Source organism: Scyliorhinus canicula, chromosome 8 (assembly GCF_902713615.1).
Source record: "Scyliorhinus canicula chromosome 8, sScyCan1.1, whole genome shotgun sequence".
Classification (NCBI taxonomy): Eukaryota; Metazoa; Chordata; class Chondrichthyes; order Carcharhiniformes; family Scyliorhinidae; genus Scyliorhinus; species Scyliorhinus canicula.
The window spans coordinates 181,638,283-181,662,937 of record NC_052153.1 but is presented as its reverse complement, the minus strand read 5'-3'; the positions used below and the strand labels follow the sequence as shown (position 1 = coordinate 181,662,937).

General features: G+C 47.3%; 1 protein-coding gene and 1 long non-coding RNA gene across 4 annotated transcripts in view; both read left to right on the top strand.

Annotated features, from left to right (window-relative positions):
- galntl6 (polypeptide N-acetylgalactosaminyltransferase like 6) overlaps window positions 1-5,958 on the top strand; it is a 1,408,929-nt gene extending 1,402,971 nt beyond the window's left edge. For all 3 annotated transcript variants that reach the window (XM_038805796.1, XM_038805794.1, XM_038805795.1), the window contains exon 13: window positions 5,685-5,958. In XM_038805796.1, coding sequence (XP_038661724.1) covers window positions 5,685-5,852 — 168 coding nt within the window. In that variant the 3' untranslated portion in view covers window positions 5,853-5,958. The remainder of the gene's footprint in view (window positions 1-5,684) is intronic.
- A 15,801-nt stretch (window positions 5,959-21,759) lies between these two features.
- The window catches only part of LOC119970721, a 50,584-nt gene continuing 47,688 nt past the window's right edge, over window positions 21,760-24,655 (top strand). The window contains exons 1-2 of the long non-coding RNA XR_005461666.1: window positions 21,760-21,886; window positions 22,896-22,989. This is a non-coding gene — a long non-coding RNA (uncharacterized LOC119970721). The remainder of the gene's footprint in view (window positions 21,887-22,895; window positions 22,990-24,655) is intronic.

Sequence of the window (24,655 nt, the reverse complement as noted above, 5' to 3'; positions counted from 1 at the left end):
GCTAATCCAGTGACAATACCATTATGCCATCACCTCCTCATCAATGGGTACACCAGAGGTGATCATCTCGCTTGACGCAGAAAAGGCCTTTGACAGAATCAAATGGAAGTACCTCATTGAGGTACTGGAGCGGTTTGGGCTCGGAGCAGGGTTCACTGCCTGGGTGTAACTCCTGTGCAGTACTCCCATGGCGCACCCCGACCTAATAAGGCCCACAGCCACCGAAGGGAGACAAAGCAGGCAATTGTAAATATGTACAGCGAACCCAGCCTGTTCACACTTTGGTTGACCTTTTAAATGTTTTAATTTTTTTTCTCTCTTATATAAACCAGAACCTCACCCTGATTGCCTTTGTAAAATACTACTCGCGGATATGACACCTATAACTCAAAATTCAAACTAGAAATATGTATTGTAAAATGAATTGTTAAATATAAGATGTCACAGCACGGTGGCGCAGTGGTTCGTGCTGCTGCCTCACGGCACCGAGGTCCCAGGTTCGATCTCAGCCCTGGGTCACTGTCCGTGTGGAGTTTGCACATTCTCCCTGTATCTGTGTGGGTTTCCCCCCACAACCCAAAGATGTGCAGGGTATGTGGATTGGCCACACTAAATTGCCTCTTAATTGGAAAAAATGAATTGGATACTCTAAATTTATTTTAAAAAAGAAAAAATATATATATAAGATGTGAAAATCCAACAAAAACATTTTTTTATAGTGACGGAAGGAGGAATTTCAGGAAGTGGAGGTCACGGGGTGGGGACATGGCGAGGGTCAACAGCAAGAGCAGGGAGGTAGATCTCGGTGCCCCTCCCCTTCTTAATGTCAGGCCGTTCAATCAGACGCTGGGCGTCTTTGAGTGGGGGGCAGTCCCCACCCCCCAGGAGATCACAAGCAGGCTGAACAGGTTGTGTGCCCCGTGTGGTGACAGGCATGCATGCCACTGGGGGTTAATACTAGCAGCACTTGATGAAGCCATTATGTCAGAACTAATCGCCAATTTAGGGGTCTCAATTGCTGATGGGAAGGCTGTCTTTGAGCCCTCCTGCCGTAGTCTGAATGTGGTCAGAGGAAGGAAAGTGGATGGGGCCCTACTCACCCCCATTTGTCAGAATATGTGCCTCTGCACCTCCAAACAACGCGCAAGATAGGGCAGGCGATTCTGCCCATGCTGGCAGCTCAGGCTTTGCGGGAAGCAGCATTGCATTTGAGTCAGAAAGTTATGGGTTTAAGTCCCACTCAAGTGGCTCGAGCACATAATTTGGTTGATACTTGTTATGGGCCAGGGTTTAGAGAGCCCCAAAGTGTATCATGGCGTTCACCTGACCCACAACTTTTAATAGATTGTGGTTATGGGGAGGACACGGGCCTACCTTACAGGTGTGGTGCAACAGAGAGTTAAAGTACTTTTAAATTAAAACAATGTTTATTTATGAAACCAGTTAACACTTTATAAACCCACAGTAAACATCTTAACAACTATCAACACCAATCATCCTCACAGATACAATATTCTAAGTAACCCTCACTCTTTCCTTGCAACATCCAGAAGGCAAGTACCCTCTTTAACACAGAGATCAGATTTAAATTCTCTACTGAGAGCAGTTATCAGTTTGAAATCCTCAAATGATCTGGAGACAGTCTTTAGATTGCAGAGAGATCCTTATACAGCTGCTTGGTTTGCCTGCAGCTATCTAGTCCTCAAAGCAAAGCTAAACACACTGTAGCTGCCTGCTCAAAAACGAAAGTTAAAGACAGACAGCCCAGCTCCACCAACACTCTGACATCACTGCAGCTATTTGATAAACACCCAGCTCTTAAGGGTACATCCACTACAGCTATTTAATAAACACCCATTTCTTAAAGGTACTCTCAGATGACATGCTCCAATGCAGTACTGAGGTAGTGAATCGCACGGCACCTTTTCATAAAAGAGCACGGAAGTTTTCTGCAATATCTTGGGTTAGTACTTCCATCTCAGCTAATATCACTGGCCTTGTATCTCACTGCACTTTGTGAGAGCAAGCCACGTGTAAGTGAGTTGCTGCGTTTCTCCAATGGTCACACTTTGGAAGGACGCTTTGGGACATCCTTTGAGACTGTGAATGGAGCCCTTGCAAATGCAAGTCTTTCTGTCCTGCATCATGTTGTTTTTGCAGTGAGAAGCAACCTTGTGTAACAGGCGTTCCCAGAACACAAAATCACAACCTTCTTGGAAAAAAGGGTTTGGCAGCCGAGCGCTTCAGCTGAACCCATTCATCATGAATTGCTTACTTTGCGGTCCCGATCGCGCCCAGTCATAAATATGATCCTAACAGCTACTGCAGGTGGCTGTACAAAAACAATTTGGACCGGCTCCATGTTTATTTGGTTGGCTGAGTTGGCAACGTTCTGAGGCCCATCTTTCATTCTCAGATGTAAATCAGCTTGAAAAACATTCCACCTGCCAGGTCAAGTACTAATAATACTCAGTTCTCTCATGTCAGGTGATCTGCATCATTAAGCAAAGCACCGGATGCAGAATCAAAGCGATCCTGAGAGAAAGAGAAGTCACTTTGAAAGGAAAGGGCTATTAAAATGGAGTGGATCACATTAGCAGGGGCAGCGGTGGGCATTTGGGGGGGGTGGGGGGAAAAGGGGAGAGGAATCGTGTTGCCGAAAAGCTTCAGAGGGCAAATCGACCCATTAGCGACTTTCTACAGGCTAGGAATTAAGAAATGGCAGGCGAGCAACAATCACGGGAATAAGGGCACGCGGTCAAATTGTGAGTCTGCAAGAAAAGCACCACAGAGATCGAGCATTTATTTTTTAAATTTTATTTTTTTTAAATTTAGAGAACGTGGAGAAAGTGCAAACTCCGCACAGACGGTGGCCCAGCCAGGAATCGAACCTGGGACCCTGGACTGTGAAGCGACTGTGCTAACCACTATGCTACCATGCTGCCCTAAGAGAAAGAAAAAACCAGAGATTGATGAAAAAGACTCAAAATATACGCTAGAGTTAATGGCCAGAATTTTCCGAATGGGAGACACCGTTAACAGTGACAGGATCAGAAGGTCATGGCAGGATGGATGGGGAGGAAGGGGTGGAGAGTGGTGAGGTTTATTCCGCCCAATGTTTCAGAGCGGCGACTGTTAAATGGATCCAAGACAGATCACAGTTGCCGCAAGGACAGGTTGTAAAACAAGGGGCGGGATTCTCCGACCCCCCGCCGGGTCGGAGAATCGTCTGGGGCCGGCATCAATCCCGCCCCCGCTGTGTCCCGAATTCTCCGCCCCCTGAGATTCGGCGAGGGCGGGAATCACGCCGCGCCAGTCGGCGGGCCCCCCGCGGCGATTCTCCGGCCCGCGATGGGCCGAAGTCCCGCCGCTGACTAGCCTCTCCCGCCGGCATGGATTAAACCACCTCTCTTACCGGCGCGATTGGCGGCGTGGGCGGGCATCGGGGTCCTGGGTGGGGTGCGGGGCGATCTGACCCCGGGGGGTGCCCCCACGGTGGCCTGGCCCGCGATCGGGCCCACCAATCGGCGGGCCGGCTTGTTCCGTGCGGGCTGACACTCCGGCGCTTGCGCGGACTTAAGCCCTTTCGGCCCCGGCTAGCGTGGCGCCAAAGGCAGTTCACGCCAGCGGGTGGAGTGGGAACCACTCCGGCGCTGGCCTAGCCCCTCAATGTGAGGGCTTGGCCCCTAAAGGTGCAGAGACTTCTACACCTTTGGGGCGGCCCAACGCCAGAGTGGTTCACGCCACTCCAACATGCCGGGACTCCCCGCCCCGCCGGGTAGGGGAGAATCCCGGCCCGGGTTTGCCAGCACAGTACTGTTTGTTAATCTTGGGAAGGAAGTAGAACAGGACATTTGCATTTAGAAGATATGCGATTGGAAACCTTGAAAGTGGCGGCACGGTAGCACAGTGGTTAGCACTGTTTCTTCACAGCGCCAGGGTCCCACGTTTGATTCCCAGCTTGGGTCACTGTCTGTGCGGAGTCTGCACGTTCTCTCCTTGTTTGTGTGGGTTTTCTCCGGGTGCTCCGGTTTCCTCCCACAGTTCAAAGATGTGCGGGTTAGGTGGATTGGTCACGCTAAATTGCCCTGTAGTGTCCAAAGGTTGGGTGGGGTTGCTGGGTTACGGAGATATGGTGGAGGTGTGGGCTTAGGTAGGGTGCTCTTTCGGGGGCCGGTGTAGACTCGATGGGCTGAGTGGCTTCCTTCTGCACTGTAAATTCTATGATCTCCAGAGAAGATGAGGTCAGCGACAGACCTGGAGAGCATGACTTAATGTTTACTGGTGGGGTCATGACCCAGGATATGGTAGGAGGAAATGTAGAGGAAATGTAGGAGAGTAGGTTTTCAGTCTGTACCAAGTAGAGCTCGGTTTGCTAATAATAACAAGTAGGACAATGCAGCTACTGTGAAAAGCCCCTAGTCGCCACATTCCAATGCCTGTTCGGAGCGGCCGATACGGGAATTGAACCCGCGCTGCTGGCCTTGTTCTGCAATACAAAACAGCTGTTGAGCCCACTGTGCTAACCAAATGAGTTGAAGGGTATGAATGAAATGAAATGAAAATCGCTTATTGTCACAAGTAGGCTTCAAATGAAGTTACTGTGAAAAGACCCGAGTCGCCACATTCCAGCGCCTGTTCGGGGAGGCTGGTACGGGAATTGAACCCGTGCTGCTGGCCTGTCTTAGTCTGCTTTAAAAGCCAGCGATTTAGCCCAGTGTGCTAAACCAGCCTCTGGGGCACAGGCGGGCATATGAGGTCACAGATGAGTCGTGACCTCACTGATTGGCAGTCCAATCTGAAGGGGGTGGCGGGTGTTATGGCAGGGGGGGGTGCGGGTGGTAGCATAGCGGTATTGTCACTGGACTGATAATCCAGAGGCCTCACCGAAAACTCTGAGGACCCGGGATCGAATTTGAATCCAATAAAAGTGATGATCATGAAGCCAATGTTGATTGTTGTAAAATCCCATCTGATTCACTTTCGGGAAGGAAATCTGCCATCCTTACCTGGCCGAGCTTACATGCGACTTCAGATCCAGAGCAATGCGGTTGGCTCTGAAATGGCCTGCCAAGGTGCTCAGTTCAAGGGCAATTAGAGACGGGCCGTAAATGCTGGCCCAGATTTATTTTGTATTCGTTCATGGGATGTTGGTGCCGCAGGCTGTGCCGCCCTGTGCCAGCATTTATTGCCCATCCTTAAATGCCCTTGAGGGGGCAGATAAGAGTCAACCACGTTGCTATGGGTCTGGAGTCACATGTAGGCCAGACCAGTTAAGGTAAGGATGACATTTCTTTCCCTAAAGGGCATTAATGAACAAGATGGGTTTTTACGACAATCGACACTGGTCATCATTAGACTTTTAATTATTGAATTCAAATTTCACCATCTGCAGTGGTGTGATTCGAACCCGGGTCCCCCAGAGCATTACCCTGGGTCTCTGGATTACTAGTCCAGTGACAATACCACTATGCCACCGCCTCCCCGGGATGCTCAAATCCGAAAAATGAATAGAAAAAAATTTGGTATTCGAAGCCTTCAAATTGAAAGCATGTAGAACAAAAATAGTCTTCCAAATATTTTAATCTGATGAGTGAATACACTGCTGTGACAGATAGATTAATCCTGTAACACTGTATTACACTGGAACTGACCATTCAACTTTCTGTGTTTGGACTCCTTAGGACAAGACCCTGTATCACCCAGTGAGCAACAGTTGCATGGACTGCAATCTAGCCGACAAGAAGATTTTCATGAGTCGATGTAACCCCTTGGTGCACACCCAGCAGTGGATATTTCAACATGTCAACGTGACTGTTCTAGACAAATTCAACAGTAACTCCAGCTCGTAGAGATGTCTTTGCCACGGTGGAGAATGTGCGAATTTGGCGAGTCGGTTCCATGGCAGAAACTGCCAGCGCCTGGATCAATTCATTCAGGTGTTGAGTTTCCTAGCTACGGGGGGGTGGGTAGGGGTGCGGGGTGGGGTGGGGGGTGGGGGCAATTTGGGGAGGGGTTTGGTGGGCTTATTCTCAGGGCCAGTAATAGCCGTAGCCGAAAACAAGAACGCGACGGACGCACTTTGAAGAAAAAAAGAGCCCCACCAGCTGTCGCAGGACATGGAAAGACTCGAGCAGACACGGGAATGCCTTGCTGGTCAAGGGCAGACAGTTTCCAGTTCAGCTACTGGTACATTGGACTGAATCGAATAGAGAGTTGGAATTCTGTAGATTCTCAGGTCAATCCTGCCTCTGTGTATCTTTAAGCGGATGCTGATTGCACTTTTTTGCTTTGAGGCAGGCTACAGGTTGACACGTCAGCAGAGAAGTGCATGCTGATACCAGGTCAGACCTGTTGACAATACCGTACAGGAGAGCTGTCCAGGATTTGACGATTATACTGAGCTTTTTTGTTTGGCCCTGTTTGGGTTTTGTGAACAGTTGTCTCCTTTTCACTTTTTTTTTTGTATGAATTAAATTGGACAAAACGCCTCAATGAGTGGTTCATTGGCAAAGTTGGGAGATGGGAACACCACAAAACGTTTCATTGCAAATCTGCATCATTATTTCATTTTCCATATCGCACAGAAAGTTTTTTTGTTTTCCTTTTTAGAGGACTGATATATTTATTAGGTTTCTGAGAAACAACACTTTGCACTACTTTGTTCTAAAATAACATGACCTTATTAAAAATGACATGTTGTGATACATACTGGGCATAGCATTTCCCAGCGAGCGCTGCACATTGTTGCTCAACAAATCTTCGCAAATAATTTTATTTGGGTTCTGCCACATAAAAGGGTCGGTCACAAAGAAGAATGGAAAATAGAAATGGGCATTTAGGGATGGGCAATAAACGCTGCCCTTCCCAGTGAAAATGAAATGAAATGAAAATCGCTTATTGTCACGAGTAGGCTTCAACTGAAGTTACTGTGAAAAGCCCCTCGTCGCCACATTCCGGCGCCTGTCCGGGGAGGCTGGTACAGGAATGTGCGAATTCACATTCACATTCTATGACCAATTTTTAAAAACCATTTAACATTCGGGAAGTTCACATTCTGAGACATGTTAACATGGGTCAGAAACCCATTTTGTGTTTGGCGGGGCCAGTTATGGAAGATGCAGGTCTTGCTTGCAGGTTGCAGGATGAGCCAAGATTCAGAGTGAGGCTAAGCGTTGGGTTGCCTGCGCCCCACATACCCCCTCACAGAGAAAGAGTCACTAAATGGCCATCAGACATCTGTGGGTCTGAGTGACCTTTAGGCCTACACCATGCGGCTGGAGCTTCTCATACGGAGTGCGTTCGGAATACTGTGGCTCACCACAAAAACCCGTTTCTACAATCCTCTTGATTACGTCACAGACACTCATTATACTCCAGGAGAGGGTGGTTCCACCATTTGGAGGTATTCAGCTTCATCAGAGGATGTGTGCCTCACTGGGGACCAACCATAGTTAGTTATACTCTAATCACCGTGTTGTCACACCTGGTCTTCTTCTGTACCGTATCAAGACTGAAGTGCCAGGTTCTGATTTGAATAAGTGTTGAAGACAGGCAACTGGTATCTTCTCATCAATGGCTTCATGGTCCCTACACTTTGTCCATTATTCCATATTGTACGTAAAATTGGGTCTATTGAACCAGGAAGAAACCATTTACTCACGTGCTTTATTAAATATGTAGAATATGGGCAGCACGGTGGCGCAGTGGGTTAGCACTGCTGCCTCACGGCACCGAGGTCCCAGGCTCAATCCCGGCTCTGGGTCACTGTCCGCGTGGAGTTTGCACATTCTCCCCCGTGTTTGCGTGGATTTCGCCCCCACAACCCAAAAGATGTGCAGGGTCGGTGGATTGGCCGCGCGAAATTGCCCCTTAACTGGAAAAAAATGAATTGGATACTCTAAAGGGCTGGTATAACACAGTGAGCTGAACAGCTGGCTTGCGATTCAGAACAATGCCAGCAGTGCGGGTTCAATTCCCGAACAGGTGCCGGAATGGGCGACTAGGGGCTTTTCACAGTAACTTCATTGAAGCCTACATGTGACAATAAACGATTATTATTATTAAAGTTAGGGCGGCATGTGGCGCAGTGGTTAGCACTGGGTCTGTGGTGCTGAGGGCTCGGGTACAAATCCCGGCCCTAGGTGACTGGCGTGTGACGTTTGCACATTCTCCCCATGTCTGAGTGAGTCTCACCCGAATCACCCAAAGATGTGCAAGCTAGGTGGATTGGCCACACTAAATTGCCCTTTAATTGGAAAAAAATAATTGGGTACTCTCATTTTTTTTTCCAATATGTAGAATATGTTTATATCTGCCCAATTTTCTTGCAGCCCATCCAGCCTGTTGACACACGCGGAAAAAATGTAGCAGAACAGAATTCGAGAATATCATGGCCCTTTTCCTGTCCTGTTCAATTTTCAATTGCATCAGAGTGTATTGTGTAAAGAAAGGTTCTGCAAAACTTGCAGAACGCCCAGCCACACCCTCATTCCATTTCAAAACCTGCGGCAGGTCCAGAGGTAGGTGTGAAATCTGATAGGTTATCGGCCTGAAACATTGGGTGGAATTTTCCAAGCCAAGAGCAGTTGGTTTGGTGGGTGGGGAGGGGTGTGTGGATGAGGTGGGGGGGGGGGGGGGGGGGGGGGGGGCACGGTGGGGATGGAGTAGTGGTACATCCCCTAAAACGGGCGATAGGTCAATGTGATCCCACCGTCGTCTGGGTTCCAAGGCCGGGGGAGGGGCTTCCTTCAATCTGGCGTGAACCAGTTGAGGCAATTAAAAAGGCGATGAAAGAGCTTCTTTCACCCTGGATTCTGAATTTCTCAGTCAAGGCACTGGTTTCACCTGTCAGCAACCTGCCAGGGCCATTGGGTGAGCGCACAGCGGGAAGGCATTGATCAGTGAAACTGAAGAGCTCCAGACATGGCCAGGAGAAAGGCTGCTGTTCAAAGAGCCTCTTCCCTCAGACTGTGCTATCATTACTTGATAAGTGAGTGCGGACTCCTTGGGGAGGCAGTGACGTTGTGGTATTTTCACTGGACTGGTAACCCAGAGACATGAGTTTAATCCCGCCATAGCAGATGGTGAAACTTGAATTTAATCAGAATCTGGAATTAAATGTGGTTAAAATCCCACCTGATTCGCGAATATCCTTTCGTGAAAGAAATGTTGTCCTTACCTGGTTTGGCCTACATGTGACTCCAGATCAACAGCAATGTGGTTGACTCTTAAATGGTATCAGGGATGGACAATAAATGTTGGCCCAGCCAGCGACTCCCATGAACAAATGTTTTCAAAATCCAACTGTCTTGCATTTCACCCCCCCTGTTGTTTAGCTGTTTAGCACAGGGCTAAATTGCTGCTTTGAAAGCAGACCAAGGCAGGCCAGCAGCATGGTTCAATTCCCATACCAGCCTCCCCGAACAGGCACCGGAATGTGGCGACTAGGGGCTTTTCACAGTAACTTCAGTTGAAGCCTACTTGTGACATTAAGCGATTTTCATTTCATCCCTGTTGCCAGCCTTCAATACAGCATAGCAGCATCTTATTCATCTCCACCCTTCCACCTTTGATGAGAGGTAAGGGTAGAAATAACATCACCTCATACATTCATACGAATTAGGAGTAGGCCACTCGGCCCCTCAAGCCTGGATTGGATTGGATTTGTTTATTGTCATGTGTACCGGGGTACAGTTAAAAGCATTGTTCTGCATACAGTCCAGACAGATCATTCCATACATGAAAAAAAACAAAGGGCAAAAATAGGCCTGCTCCACCATTCAATAACATCATGGCTGATCAGATTGTATCCACATTCCTGCCTACCCTCAATATCCTCTCGCCCCCTTGCTTATCGAGAATCCATCTCGCTCTGCTATAAAAATACTCAACGTCTCTGCCTCCATTGCCTTTTGAGGTAGAGAGTTCCAAAGTCCCGCCACCCTCTGAGAGAAGAAAATTCACCTCATCTCTGTCTTCAATGGGAGGCCCCTTATTTTTAGCCGCAGCAGAAGCGAAGCCTCCAGCAGCACCTCATGGCAGAAGAGTGAAGGCCGAGGTTTGTGCTGGGCAAGTCAGGGTGTGGGGCACGGCACCTGAATGTGTTGTGCCACTCATCTGCCTTGCCCATTCGAGACCCTGGATTCTCATTACAAAGATTCACCGCCCTCTAACTGAAAAAATTCCTCTTCATCTCAGTCCTGAATTGGCCGCCCGTAATACTGAGACTGTGTCCCCTGGTTCCAGACTGCACCAGCCAGGGGGAGCATCTTTCCTGCATCTTCCCTGCCGAGCCCTGTAAGAATTTTGTATGCTTCAATGAGACCACCTCTCATTCTTCTAAATGCCAGAGAATACAGGCGCAGTCTCTCTTTTGTGACTTCCTCACATGGAGACCTACCTTCCTTATCCTTGCTGCATCTAATGTAGGAGTGGCTGTAGTTAGTTCGCATTCAAACTGCTTGCTTTCTTTTCTGCTTCTGCCAGTGTCCTTCCCCTTCCTTTGGAGACATCTTCAATTAATGATTACTTTGAGCTCCAGGTCCTCCAGTGGAAGGTATTCTTAAAAAGTGGTTCTAAATCCGGTGCAATTACCCGACCAACAACCCATTTGGCAAGTATTTTCTTACTGGAATTCTCTGATTCTTCCCTATTCCGCAAACCATTTGACTTCTTCTAGGCAACAAGAAAACCTTGTATTTATATCAGGTTTTTAGTATAATAACACCTTCCACAGCACAAAGTACAATATGGAACCGAGCAATATTAGGGCAGGTGACCAAAAGCTTGGTCAAAGACATAGGTTATAAGGAAGGCCTTCAAGGAGAAAGGATAGATTTTGAGGCAAACAGATTGAGTGAGGAATTTCCGGAATTTAGGGACTTCGTAGCTGAAGGCAGTACTACCACCGGTGCTGTGATTAAAATCGGATATGATCAAGAAGCGAGAATTACAGATGTGTCGATATCTTGGAGGGCTGTGCGTTGGAGGGCATTATAGTGATAGGGATGGGAGAGGTTATGAAGGGATTTGAAAACAAGGTCCCTGAGGTGATTGTTCCTTCAAGGGCCACACAGCAGATTAAGGGTCATCGTTCTGGGGGACCAATTGGGATTCAGAGTGTGCAATCAGTCCAGGTGGTGGAGCCCTCCGAGGCAAGAAACATGTCAGGAGCCAGCTGCAGCCATGTGGCTGTTGAGGAATTCTTATTAATAAATCGTTTTTGTGTCATTAATGATGCCCAGGGAAGCGCATCATTACAAACGGCGACAAGAATAAATTATCTTGACACTGCCTCTGACCCAACACCTGTGAGCATCCGGATTTAATCAGAAGTCAAAAACATAAAAATGTTTTAAATTTATTGACACAGCGATGATCATAGAATCATAGAATCCCTACAGTGCAGAAGGAGGCCATTTGGCCCATTGAGTCACCACCGACCCTCTGAAAGAGCATCCTACCTATGTCCAATCCCCCGCCCCATCCCTGTAACCTCAACTAATCATTGGACAAAAAGGGACAATATATCATAGCCAATCAGCACTTCTTTGGATTGCAGAATGAAACAGGAGTACCAATGGGGGCCATTTGGCCCATTGAGTCTGCACTGACATGGGGAGAAGTGTAGAGTCCACATAGTCACCCAAGGTCAGAATCAAACTTGGGTTGCTGGGCCCATGCCACCATGCTCACCTGGTACCATGTGGTGTTCTTTGTGCTTCTTATTATCAGGATGGATGTCGTAGTGTTCAGAAAGACCACAGAAGCTAAGTTCAAAAACATTTATACACTACTTATTAAAGCTTGACCACTTACTCCTGTAGCAAGCAAATAGTCTAGTAATCTACCATATACATTCTACTAACACTAGTCTCTGCACTCTATCTATAACTTTATTCTGCACACTGGACCTCTCCTCTGCACTCTCTCCAGCCCTCTCCCCAAAGCCTGAGAGTCAGTGCTTTATATAGTTCTGCACCGAGCTCCATCTCGTGGTCAGTTATGATATTACATTAACCCATTATATTCTAGACATTCTACATAATGTCACACACTAGATTGATACCAGAGATGAACAGCGGGATTCTCCGACCCCCCGCTGGGTCGGAGAATCCCCGGGGGGCGGCGCAAATCCCACCCTGACGCCAGCTGCCATATTCTCCGGCGCGGTTTTCGGGCAGGGGCGGGGTTCACGCCACGCCAGTCGGGAGCCGTTGGCAGTGGCCCCCTGGCAATTCTCCTGATGGGCCGAGCGGCTGTCAGTTTTTGGCCAGTCCCATCGGCGTCGATTAAACATGGTCCCACACGGCGGGACCTGGCAGGTAGGTCAGCTGGTGCGGCCCTCGGAGGGGCGTGGGGGGATCCAAACCCCGGGGGGGGGGGGGGATGGGGGCCACGGTGGCCTGGCCCACGATCGGGGCCCACCAATCTGCGGGCAGGTCTGTGCCATAGGGGCACACCTTCCTTCCGCACCGGCCCCTGTAGGGCTCCACCATGACCGACGCGGAGAAGACAGCCCCCTGCGCATGCACCAGAATATGACGATGGTCCCGCGCATGCGCGGAACCACGCCGGCCCTTCGGCGCATGCGCGAACTCGCGCAGTCCCTTCGGCGCTGGTTGGTGTGGCACCAACCTTCCGGTGTCCACCAAGCCCCCGGAGGGGCCGGGAATTCTGCACTTTTGGAGGCTATTGACGCCGGAGTGGTTCGCGCTGGTTTTCCTGTCGGCGTGGGGACTTAGTACCTGGAAAGGAGAATCCCGCCCAAAGTGTTTGTCTTATGAAGAGTGATTGAACAGTTTAGGCCCAGACTCTCTAGAGTTTAGAAGAATGAGGGGAGAGCAAATTGAGGTATGTACGATTATAAGTGGTATGGATAAAGTAGACGTGGCGTGGATGCTTCCTCTTGTGGAACATTCTAGAATGAGAGATCATAGTCTCAGGATAAAGGGTAGAAAATGTAAAACCGAGATAAGGAGAGAAACTACTCCCAAGGGTCGTGAATCTGTGGAATTCGCTACCCCAGGTTGCAATGGACGCTGGGACAGTGAGTAAATTTAAGGAGGTGTTAGACAGATTTTTAATTAGTAATGGGTTGAAGGGTTATGGAGGGTTAAGTTCATGATGAGACGAGCCATGATTGTATTGAATGATGGAGCAGACTGAGAGGCTAAATTGCCTACTCATGCTCCTAGTTTTCATGTTCTAAGAAAGAACATTCAGTCTAATTCCACCTTCCAGCTCTTGGTCTATAGTCCGATCGGTGACAGCACCTCAAGCACAAATCTGGTGTTCTTGATAAATAAGGGGATTTCTTGATTAATAAGGGGATCAGGGGTTATGGGAAGAAGGCAGGAGAATGGGGATGAGGAACATATCAGCCATGATCAAACAATGGAGCAGACACGATGGGCCAAATGGCCTAATTCTGCTCCTATATCTTATAGTTTTATATAGAAGAATCAGAAAAAACTATTAAAGTTCTAGAGAAAACACTGAAACAAGATAAAAGGACTGACAGTAAACTTGAAAAAAAGTTGCCAATAAGACCATAAGACCATCAGACCATAAGACATAGGAGCAGAATTAGGCCACTTGGCCCATCGAGTCTGCTCCGCCATTCAATCATGGCTGATATTTTTTCATCCCCGTTCTCCTGCCTTCTCCCCATAACCCCTGATCCCCTTATTAATCAAGAACCTATCTATCTCTGTCCTAAAGACACTCAGTGAATTGGCCTCCACAGCCTTCTGCAGCAAAGAGTTCCACTGATTCACCACCCTCTGCCTGAAAAATTTCCTCCTCATCTCTGTTTTAAAGGATCGTCCCTTCAATCTGAGATGGTGCCCTCTGGTTCTAGTTTTTCCTACAAGTGGAAATATCCTCTCCGCGTCCACTCTATCCACCTCGCAGTATTTGTACGTTTCAATAAGATCCCCTCTCATCCTTCTAAACTCCAACGATTACAGACCCAGAGTCCTCAAACGTTCCTCATACGACAAGTTCTTCATTCCAGGGATCATTCTTGTGAACCTCCTCTGGACCCTTTCCAAGGCTAACACACCCTTCCTTAGATACAGGGCCCAAAACTGCTCACAATACTCCAAATGGGGTCTGACCAGAGCCTTATACATCCTCAGAAGTACATCTCTAGCGCTCTTGACATGAATGCTAACGTTGCATTTGCCTTCTTAACTGCCGGCTGAACCTGCACATTAACCTTAAGAGAATCGTGAACAAGGACTCCCAAGTCCCTTTGTGCTTCTACTTTCCGAAGCATTTCCCCATTTAGAAAATTGTCTATGCCGAGATTCCTCCTTCCAAAGTGCATAACCTCACACTTTTCTACATTGTATTTCATTTGCCACTTCATTGCCCACTCTCCCAGCTTGACCAAGTCCTTCTGCAGCCCCCTTGCTTCCTCAATGCTACCTGTCCCGCTACAGATCTTTTCACCATCTGCAAACTTAGCAACAGTGCCTTCAGTACCTTCTTCCAGATCATTAATGTATATTGTAAAAAGTTGTGGTCCCAGCACAGATCCCTGAGTCACACCACTAGTCACCGGCTGCCATCCTGAAAAAGACCCCTTCATCCCCACTCTTTGCCTTCTGCCAGTCAGCCAATCCTCTATCCATGCCAGGATCTTACCCTTAACACCATGGGCTTTTAACTTATTTAACAGTCTCCTATACGGCACCTTGTCAAAGGCCTTCTGGAAATCTAAATAAATCACGTCCACTGATTCTCCTTTGTCTATCTTGCTTGTTACCTCCTCAAAGAACTTTAACAGATATGTTAGACACAACCTCCCTTTGACAAAGCCGTGCTGACTCAGTCCTAATATACCACGCACTTCCAAGTGCTTCGCGATCGCATCTTTAATAACAGACTCTGAAATCTTACCAATGACCGAAGTCAGGCTAACCGACCTATAATTTCCTGTCTTCTGCCTCCCTCCCTTCTTAAACAATGGTGCTACATTAGCCACCTTCCAGTCCTCTGGGACCCTTCCTGCCTCCAGTGATTCCTGAAAGATCATCACTAATGCCGCCACAATTTCCTCAGCTATCTCTTTTAGGACCCTGGGGTGTAGTCCATCCCGGTCCAGGTGGCTTATCCACCTTCAGACCTTTCAGTTTCCGCAGAACCTTCTCCTTAGTAATGGTCACTGCACTCACCTCTGCCCCCTGGTTCTCCTGGAGCTCTGGCATCCCACTGGTGTCGTCCACCGTGAAGACTGATGCAAAGTAACTATTCAGTTCCACTGCCATTTCTTTGTTTCCTATTATTACTTCTCCAGCCACATTTTCTAGTGGACCAATGTCTATTTTTGCCTCTCTCTTACCTTTTATATATTGGAAAAATGTCTTTCCATCTTCCTTTATATTACTAGCTAGCTTGCACTCATAGTTCATATTCTCCTCCATTATTGCTTTGTTAGTTGTCCTCTGCTCGCTTTTAAAGGCTTCCCAATCCTCCGGTTTCCCACAAATCCTCACCACTTTGTATGCTTTTTCCTTAGCCTTTATGCCGTCCTTGACATCACTCATCAGCCATGGATGCCTTGTCCTCCCCTTAGCATGTTTCCTCCTCCTTGGGATGAATTTCTGTTGTGTCTCCCTAATATCCCCCAAATCCCCTGCCATTGCTGTTCCACTGTCCTCCCTGCTGGGCTCTTTCTCCAATCAACTCTGGCCAGCTCCTCCCTCATGTCTTTGTAGTTACCCATATTTAATTGTAATACTGTTACACCTGATTGCAGCTTCTCCCTCTCAAACTGCAGCATAAGTTCTGTCATATTATGGTCACTGCTCCCTCAGGGTTCCTTCACCTTAAGTTCCCTAATCAAATCTGCCTCATGACACATCACCTAATCCAGAATTGCCTGTTCCCTAGTAGACTCTGTCATAAGCTGCTCCAAAAAAAATCTCTTAGACATTCCACAAATTCCTTTTCTTGGAATCCACTATCAGCCTGATTTTCCTAGTCCACCTGCATATTGAAGTCCCCCATGATTATTGTGATATTGCCTTTTTTACATGCCTTTTCTATCTCCTGGTTTATTTTCTGCCCCACATCCTGACTATTGCTAGGGGACCTGTACATAACTCTAATCAGGGTCTATTTACCTTTGCAATTCCTCAACTCTACCCACAGAGATTCTATGCCTTCTGATCCTATATCGCTTCTTGCTATCGATTTAACTTTATTCCTTAATAACAATGCAACCCCGTCCCCTTTGCCCATCTGCCTGTCCTTTTGATAGGACATATATCCTTGGATATTTAGATCCCAGCCCTGATCCTCTTGTAGCTACGTCTCTGTGATGCCCACAACATTGTACCGGCCAATTTCAATGTGCGCAACAAGCTCATTTACCTTGTTCCGTATACTGCGCGCATTTAGGTACAACACCCTCAATCCTGCATTGGCCACCTCCCTTTTCACACTCACCTCAGTCACTGTACCCTGTACTGTGGCCCTTTTTGATTTTTCACTATGGCTTCTCTGCCTTACACTTTCCCCCTTACTGCTTTTTGTTTCTGATCCCGTTTTACTTCCCCCCAACTTCCTACATTGGATCCCATCCTCCTGCCACATTAATTTAAATCCTCCCAATAGCTCTAACAAATACCCCCCCCCCCCCCCTCAGATATCGGTTCCAGTCCTACCCAGGTGCAGACTGTCCGGTTTGTACTGGTCCCACCTTCCCCAGAACCGGTTCCAATGCCCCATGAATTTGAATCCCTCCCTCTTGCACCATCTCTCGAGCCACACATTCACCCTATCTATCCTGACATTCCTACTCTGACGAGCTCGTGACACTGGTAGCAATCCTGAGATTACAACCTTTGAGGTCCTACTTTTTAGTTTAACTCCTAACTCCCTGAATTCAGCTTGTAGGACCTCATCCCGTTTTCTACCTATATCGATGGTGCCTACGTGCACCATGACAGCTGGCTGTTCACCCTCCCTCCATGTTTACAAAATGAAGGTAAGTAGAAGGAGAAATTAATGAGATGATGTAAAATAAGATGAGCTCGATGAAAACACAACTAGAACATAAGAACATAAGTCCAGTGAAGAATTGAATCGGGAGAATAAGAGATTGAAGAAGAGAAGTTTGGCAATGAGAAATTAACTGAAGAGGTAACAACATTGAAATTGACGACAGAATCAGCAATTCAGACAGAGAAAGAAACAGATTACGTGCCAGAAACGCATGAAATGGTCATGCGAATAGAAAAGAACCAATGTAATGAAATGGTCGATGAAAAATATGTTGAATTGAAATGCTGGAAGAGAAGAAACTCTATCACACAACCTAAGTACCATAAACAGAGTCCATTACCATTCCTTCACATGTGACAGACCAATATTTTGAAAGATTTGTCAAGATATAAAACTTTGTTAGGGGGGGAACGTTGACGCAGTGGTTAGCACTGCTGCCTACGGCACTGAGGACCCGGGTTCGATCCCGGCCCCGGATCACAGCCTGTGTGGAGGTTGCACATTCTCCCTGTGTCTGTGTGGGGGTCACCCCCACAACCCAAAGATGCGCAGGGTAGGTGAATTGGTTACGCTAAAATTGACCCTTAATTGGGAAAAAAAATAGTCTTTATTAGTGTCACAAGTAGGCTTACATTAACACTGCAATGAAGTTACAGTGAAAATCCCCTAGTCGCCACACTCCGGCGCCTGTTCAGGTACACTGAGGAAGAATTCAGAATGTCCAATTTACCTAACAAGCACGTCTTTCGGGACTTGTGGGAGGAAACTGGAAGAAACCCACGCAGACCCGGGGAGAACGTGCAGACTCCGCACAGACAGTGACCCAAGTTGGGAATCGAAGCCGGGTCCCTGGCGCTGTGAAACAACAGTGCTAACCACTGTGCTACCATGCCGCCCAGATTGGGTACTCTAAATTTAAAAAAAAGATATAAAACTTTATTACCCTGTGATGAGACGTGCCTGCATGCATTATAACGGAGTGTCGACGTGGGACTGGAGAGTGTCACCTGCCACGGATGTGTGTAGTCGCATGGTCAGGGAACAGTCTGGGACAGAACTCATTAAGCAGCATGCCAGCATGGAACAGCTCCATGCAAGACCATATTTGGAACTGTACATAATTAAAATCCTACCAATAAAAGGGTTTATGCTTAAACACACAAGCCTCAAGATCTCATCAACAAGCAATCACCACTGCAGCAATTTAAAAAACATATTAAACACATAATATGATATGATGTTATAGAAAATTTGGCAGTGGATCATTTTAGATCCCTGGAATTATTGTCTCTCAGACCAGACTCCTTTCGTACCAAGTAGACATGGACCACTTGAGGAGTAGAGAGACGCTACAAAAGTCAGTATTGCCATGAAGAAATGTTTTTAAATCCGTAAGCAGCAAAGTATCTGATCGACCTGTTGCAGGGTGTGATCTGACAAAAAGGTTTTGTATGTCATTAATGGTGGATTTTGCCGAGGGTTTTTCATTGGCTCTGACGGCTAGTTCCTCACTGCTATCTAACGACCCTTAGTCACTTTTTTGAGCCCTGGGGAGCTTCTCACCGGTTCAGCTCACACTTCGAATTATTTTCATCACTGGGGAGCTGAAGTTGTGGTCAGGCCGTCTCCTCAGATATTGGGGTACCATCTTGAAAGGGTGCACCAATATCTAACTGAGCTTGAGGGTCCCCACACCCCCCACCCATGGGCACTGTCACCTCCCCCCACACACACACATGGACATTACCCTATACCCCCACCCAAGTGAGCACACCCTGCTACGGGGTCTCTGAGGGCCCCCCTCTTCAGGCCTTCCCATGCCCCCTGAAAGCGCCCCCCACCCCCACCCCGCCACGTCCAGCAGCTGACATGGTTTATTTTCTTGTTGTTTGAGGGGGAATAGAAGTTTTACTGTATTAAGTAGTATTGTTTAAGAGGTAATTGCAAGTTATTTTCAGGTGTGGTGTCAAAGATGTTAATACTGTGTTAGTGATAACGTTTGTTTCAATGTGCCATGTCCCTATTTCTTTGTGTAATCACACCTGGAGTGAGGTATCCTTTCCTCACAGTCTTACAAAAGTAAAATAAAATGTCAGTGTTTCTGCCCAGTATCCGAGTCAATACTGGGGTCTGATCTGGGATCGGAATACACAGAAACATACATAGAATATAAAAACAGGAGGAGGCCATTTGGCCCTTCGAGCCTGCTCCGCCATTCATTATGATCATGGCTGATCATCAAGTCTATTACCCTGATCCCACCTTCCCCCATATTATTTGAACCCTTTAGCCTCAAGTGCTATATCTAATTCCTTTTTTTTAAATTTAGAGTACCCAATTCATTTTTTTCAATTAAGGGGCAATTTAGCATGGCCAATCCACATACCCTGCATATCTTTGGGCTGTGGGGGCGAAACCCACGCAAACACGGGGAGAATGTGCAAACTCCACACGGACAGGGACCCAGAGCCGGGATCGAACCAGGGACCTTGGCGCCGTGAGGCAGCAATGCTAACCACTGCGCCACCGTGCTGCCCTAGCTATATCTAATTCCTTCTTGAAATTACACAATATTTGGCATCAACTACTTTCTGTGGTGGCCAATTCCACAGATTCACCACTCTCTGGATGTTGTGCCGACCATTTATCCTAATCTAAGATCAACCCAAGATCCCTCTGTTGCTCCACACTTCCAAGAAACCTGTGCTTTACCCTGTATTCAACATTCTAATTTGACCTTCCAAAATGAATCACTTCACCAGGCAGCACTGCAGCACAAGTGATTAGCACTGTGGCTTCACAGCGCCAGGGTCCCAGGTTCGATTCCCTGCTGGACCACTGTCTGTGCGGAGTCTGCACGTTCTCCCTGTGTGTGCGTGGGTTTCCTTCGGGTGCTCTGGTTTCCTCCCACAGTCCAAAGATCTGCAGGTTAGGTGGATTGGCCATGCTAAATTGCCCTTAGTGTCCAAAAAGTTTAGGCAGAGTTATTGGGTAATGGGGATAGGGTGGAAGTGAGGGCTCAAGTGGGTCGGTGCAGATTCGATGGGCCAAATGGCCTCCTTCTGCACTGTATTGGTCAATGTTCCTACGTAACTTTATCTAGGTTGAACTCCATCTACCACTTTTCAGCCCAGCTCTGCATCCTGTCAATATCCTATTCCAACCTGCAACAATACTCGACAGTATCTACAACTCCACCAACCTTCGTGTCATCGACAAATTTACTAACCTACCCTTCCACTTCCTCATCCAAGTCATTTGTAAAAACCACAAAGAGCAGAGATCCTAGAACAGATCCTTGCGCGACACCACTGGTCACCGACCTCCAAGCGGAATACTTTCCATCCACTACCACTCGCTGTCTTCTTTCGGCCAGCCAATTCTGTATCCAGGCAGCCAAATTTCTCTGTATCCCATACCCCCTGACTTTCTGAATGAGCCTACCATGGGGAACCTTATCAAATGCCTTACTGAAATCCATATACACCACATCCACTGCCCGACCTTCACCAATGTGTCTCATATGGGCAGCACGGTGGCGCAGTGTGTTAGCCCTGCGCCTCATGGCGCCGAGGTCCCAGGTTCGATCCCGGCTCTGGGTCACTGTCTGTGTGGAGTTTGCACATTCTCCCCGTGTTTGCATGGGTTTCGCCCCCACAATCCAAAGATGTGCAGGCTAGGCGGATTGGCCACGCTAAATTGCCCCTTAATTGGAAAAAAATTAATTGGGAACTCTAAATTTATTTTTTTTAAATCAAAAAAAAAATCAATGTGTCTCGTCAGATCCTCAAAGAATTCAAGAAGGCTTGCGAGGCATGATCTGCCCCTCACAAAACCATGCTGACTATCTTTAACCAAACTATGTTTTTATAAATAATCATAAATCCTATCTCTCAGAATCCTTTCCAGTGTTTTGCTCACCACAGACGTAAGACTGATGGGTCTGTAATTCCCAGGGATTTCCCTATTCCCTTTCTTGAACAGGGGAACAACATTCGCCTCCCTCCAATCATCCGGTACTATTCCAGTGGAGAGTGAGGATGGGTGGAGTTACTGAGTTACAGGGATAGGGTGGAGGTGTGGGCTTGGGTAGGATGCTGTTTCCAAGGGCCAGTGCAAACTCAAAGGCCGAATGGCCACTTCCTGCGCTGTAGATTCTATGATTCTAAGATTCTATAAGACTTGCAAATTGGCTCAGAGAAGGAATCCTGCAATCTGTCCCCGACCAGATCTGTATGTGACTGCACTCCCACATCAATGTGCCATCATCATCTCCCTCGGATAGCATACAACACAGCTTATTCATCCGTGGTCCATGAATAGCCACTAAGCAGCTTTACTAAGTAATCTCTTCGGCAATCACATGGCTGTTTTAAATCAAATTAATCGCTGCCCTTGCATTTTGTTGCTTTCATTCACCAATACGGTAAATATTCATTAGTTTGACCAATCTGTGAATTAATTGAAGATGTGTAATGCCGAGTTATAACTCAATCCTACTCAAAATCAAGCCGCAACTTGGAAGGGCTTGATTTTAACTGTGCAGAAATGCGTGGGTTAAAATCAGAGCCGTGCGTGGTCAGGATTCTGAACAGGAATAAAATATGAAAACAAAGACCATGCAGGTTTTAAAAGTCAGGTGACGTGATTACAAACAGTTCACAGACTAAGCACCCGATGGCCATTTTGAAGGCAAGTTAAGTAGACTTAATAAATATTATTATTATTATAAAGTCAGCTACGGTTGCCCCTCACGAGTGTTATTCAGTGACCTCCATGTGGTAGTATGAGTGCTCGGAAAAGACAGGATTGCATGTGCCTTTGATCTCTTTTGAAAGGAGCTTACACACGAAGAAAAGCCACTTAGGTAAGGTGTCACGAGATTATCTGTACCTGAGGATATACATACAAAACAGTATAAAGAACCAGCACTGTCAGGGGGGGGGGGGGTTGGAAGAATATTGACATTTAGGGGACATCCATATGCGTGGCCCTTAAGAAAACAAGACTCATCTATGGGAGGGCTGAAGATGAATTTTAATTTTGGGTTGCCATGGGCTTCATATTTGCTGGTATTAAATGAAATGAAAATCGCTTATTGTCACGAGTAGGCTTCAAATGAAGTTACTGTGAAAAGCCCCTAGTCGCCACATTCCGGCACCTGTTCAGGGAGGCTGTTACGGGTATCAAACCGTGCTGCTGGCCAGCTTGGTCTGCTTTCAAAGCCAGCAATTTAGCGTTGTGCTAAGCAGCCCCTATTAGACAGAATCTAAAAGAATAAAGAAAAGTACAGCACAGGAACAGGCCCTTCGGCCCTCCAAGCCTGTGCCGACCATGCTCCCTGTCTGACCTGAAACCTTCTGCACTTCCATGCTCCATATTCCTCCATTCCCATCCTATTCATGGATTTGTTAAGACACCCTTTAAACGTCACTAAGTTAACTTAAATTCTACCAGCTGCATTCAAAGGGATATTTTGAATAATTCAAGAGGGAGGAGGGGGGTCTCACCACAATATTTATAGAGGCAAACGATAGCTCAGTAAATTCACTGATTAGGTTCCTGCTGACAAATGGGTTTTCCACGTCAGGACTCTCATGTCAAGAACTTGGACTATTTTTTGAAATGTTGGAAATAAGATGCAGTCACGAAATGAAGCATTACCAGGGGTTTTCTCCAGGAAATAATTTATTTTAACCTTTTATGAATAACAACTGCCATTTGGCTCCGTGTATTTCGTAATCAGAATAACATGGCTTGTGATTGATTGTAATTTTACTTTTAAATGATTTACATGGCCAGGTTACAACTAAGTGTTATGGGAAAAACCCAACCTCAGGAGATCATTTTACTGTCTCAATTCTTCTTCTGTGCAGGGCATAGTTTCAAAGGAACCCGCTCAAAGTTCTTACCGACTGACCACACCAAAGTTCATTTTCTCGAGAAAAAGTATTCCCCTGAACTTAGCAGGTAAACGGGGAAATTTGATTGCCGTTCTCTAGATATTCTGGGGAATAAATAGAGAGGGACCTTTTCCAAAGCTGGGAGGTCGGGCAGCACAGTGGCACAATGGTCAGCATTTCTGCTTCACAGAGCCAGGGACGTGGGTTTGAATTCTGCCTCGGCTGACTATCGGTCTGGATTTGCACGTTCTCTCCGTGTTTCCTCCAGGTGCTCCGGTTTCCTCCCGCACTTCACAGATGTGCGAGGTTAGATGGGTTGGCCGTGCTAAATTGCCCCTGAGTGTCCAAAACATTAGGTTAGATTACTGGGTTATGGGGATAGGTTGGGGGTCTGGGCCAAGGTGCTCTTTTGGAGGGTCGGTGCAGACTCAATGGGCCGAATGGCCTCCTTCTGCACTGCAGGGATTCTATGATTCTAGGATCGTAATTAGAATTAGGAGACATGGTCAAAATAACAGAGTCAGACCATTCAAGAGTGAAATTAGGAAATACGTTCACACACAAAAATGTGGTAGAAGGACCTCCGGTGGCAACACGTGAGAGCAAGTCACATGAAATGTGGCTCCTGCTGGGGTCCTTGAACTTTCAGCCCTTTTTGCCCATTATTTGAGGGAGATTTTGTGATCCAACCCAGTTAATTGGTGTGGGGAACGGATTGTCGACAGAGGAATGTCAAAAGCCTCAGCGAAAAAGGCCCCAGGAAAGAAACACACGGCTGGTAGCCCGACAATGGTGTCTGGAGTAGAAAAATGGCGGAGGCAGCTGCACCCATCATACCAGAGACACTTGCGGGGGTGATGGCACAGTGGAGAAGTTTGGAAGGCCGATGGATGGGCAATTTGAGCGGGAAGTGAAGAAGATCAAAGAGTTGTTCAAGGCCACCATCGAGGAGGCTTTGGGCCCTATATGAGAAGAGCTGGACAAGACTGCCAATGTGGCGAAGGAGCAAGGGGAGATGCTTGTGGCGCTAACAATTATACTCAAAGCCGAGAGACTAGTACAATAGAGGCTTTATTGCTGTACGATGTTGTCCCTCCATCCGCAACTGTAGACTGAGGTTCTGAGCAGCTCTCATACATTTATACATAAGCTCCCTGTGGGCGGAGCTAGCCGGCAGGGGCTGACCGGAGGAACCTGTATTACAGGTACAGGCATACATCCCCCTACTGCAGTACACATAACTACAGTGGTTATCTCACCACATTCACCCCCTGTAAAAAATGAGTCCGGCGGGGGTGACATGTAACTCTAATACAAAGGATGCTATTTACAAGAGGGTCCAACAAGGAAAATCAAGAGTCCATCCGGTTAGCAGGTTACAGGTTGAGCCGAATCGGTGGTCGGACGTTCCGCTGTGATCGGCGTAGCTGTGGTGGTGACGTCGGCACAGGCGGTGATGCAGGTGCTGGCGGTGTTGGTGCTGGCTGCTGGCGGGATGAAGTTGCGGATGGAGGGACAACATCGTACAGCAATAAATTGTGGCGCTAACAATTATACTCAAAGCCGAGAGGCTAGTACAATAGAGGCTTTATTGCTGTACGATGTTGTCCCTCCATCCGCAACTGTAGACTGAGGTTCTGAGCAGCTCTCATACATTTATACATAAGCTCCCTGTGGGCGGAGCTAGCCGGCAGGGGCTGACCGGAGGAACCTGTATTACAGGTACAGGCATA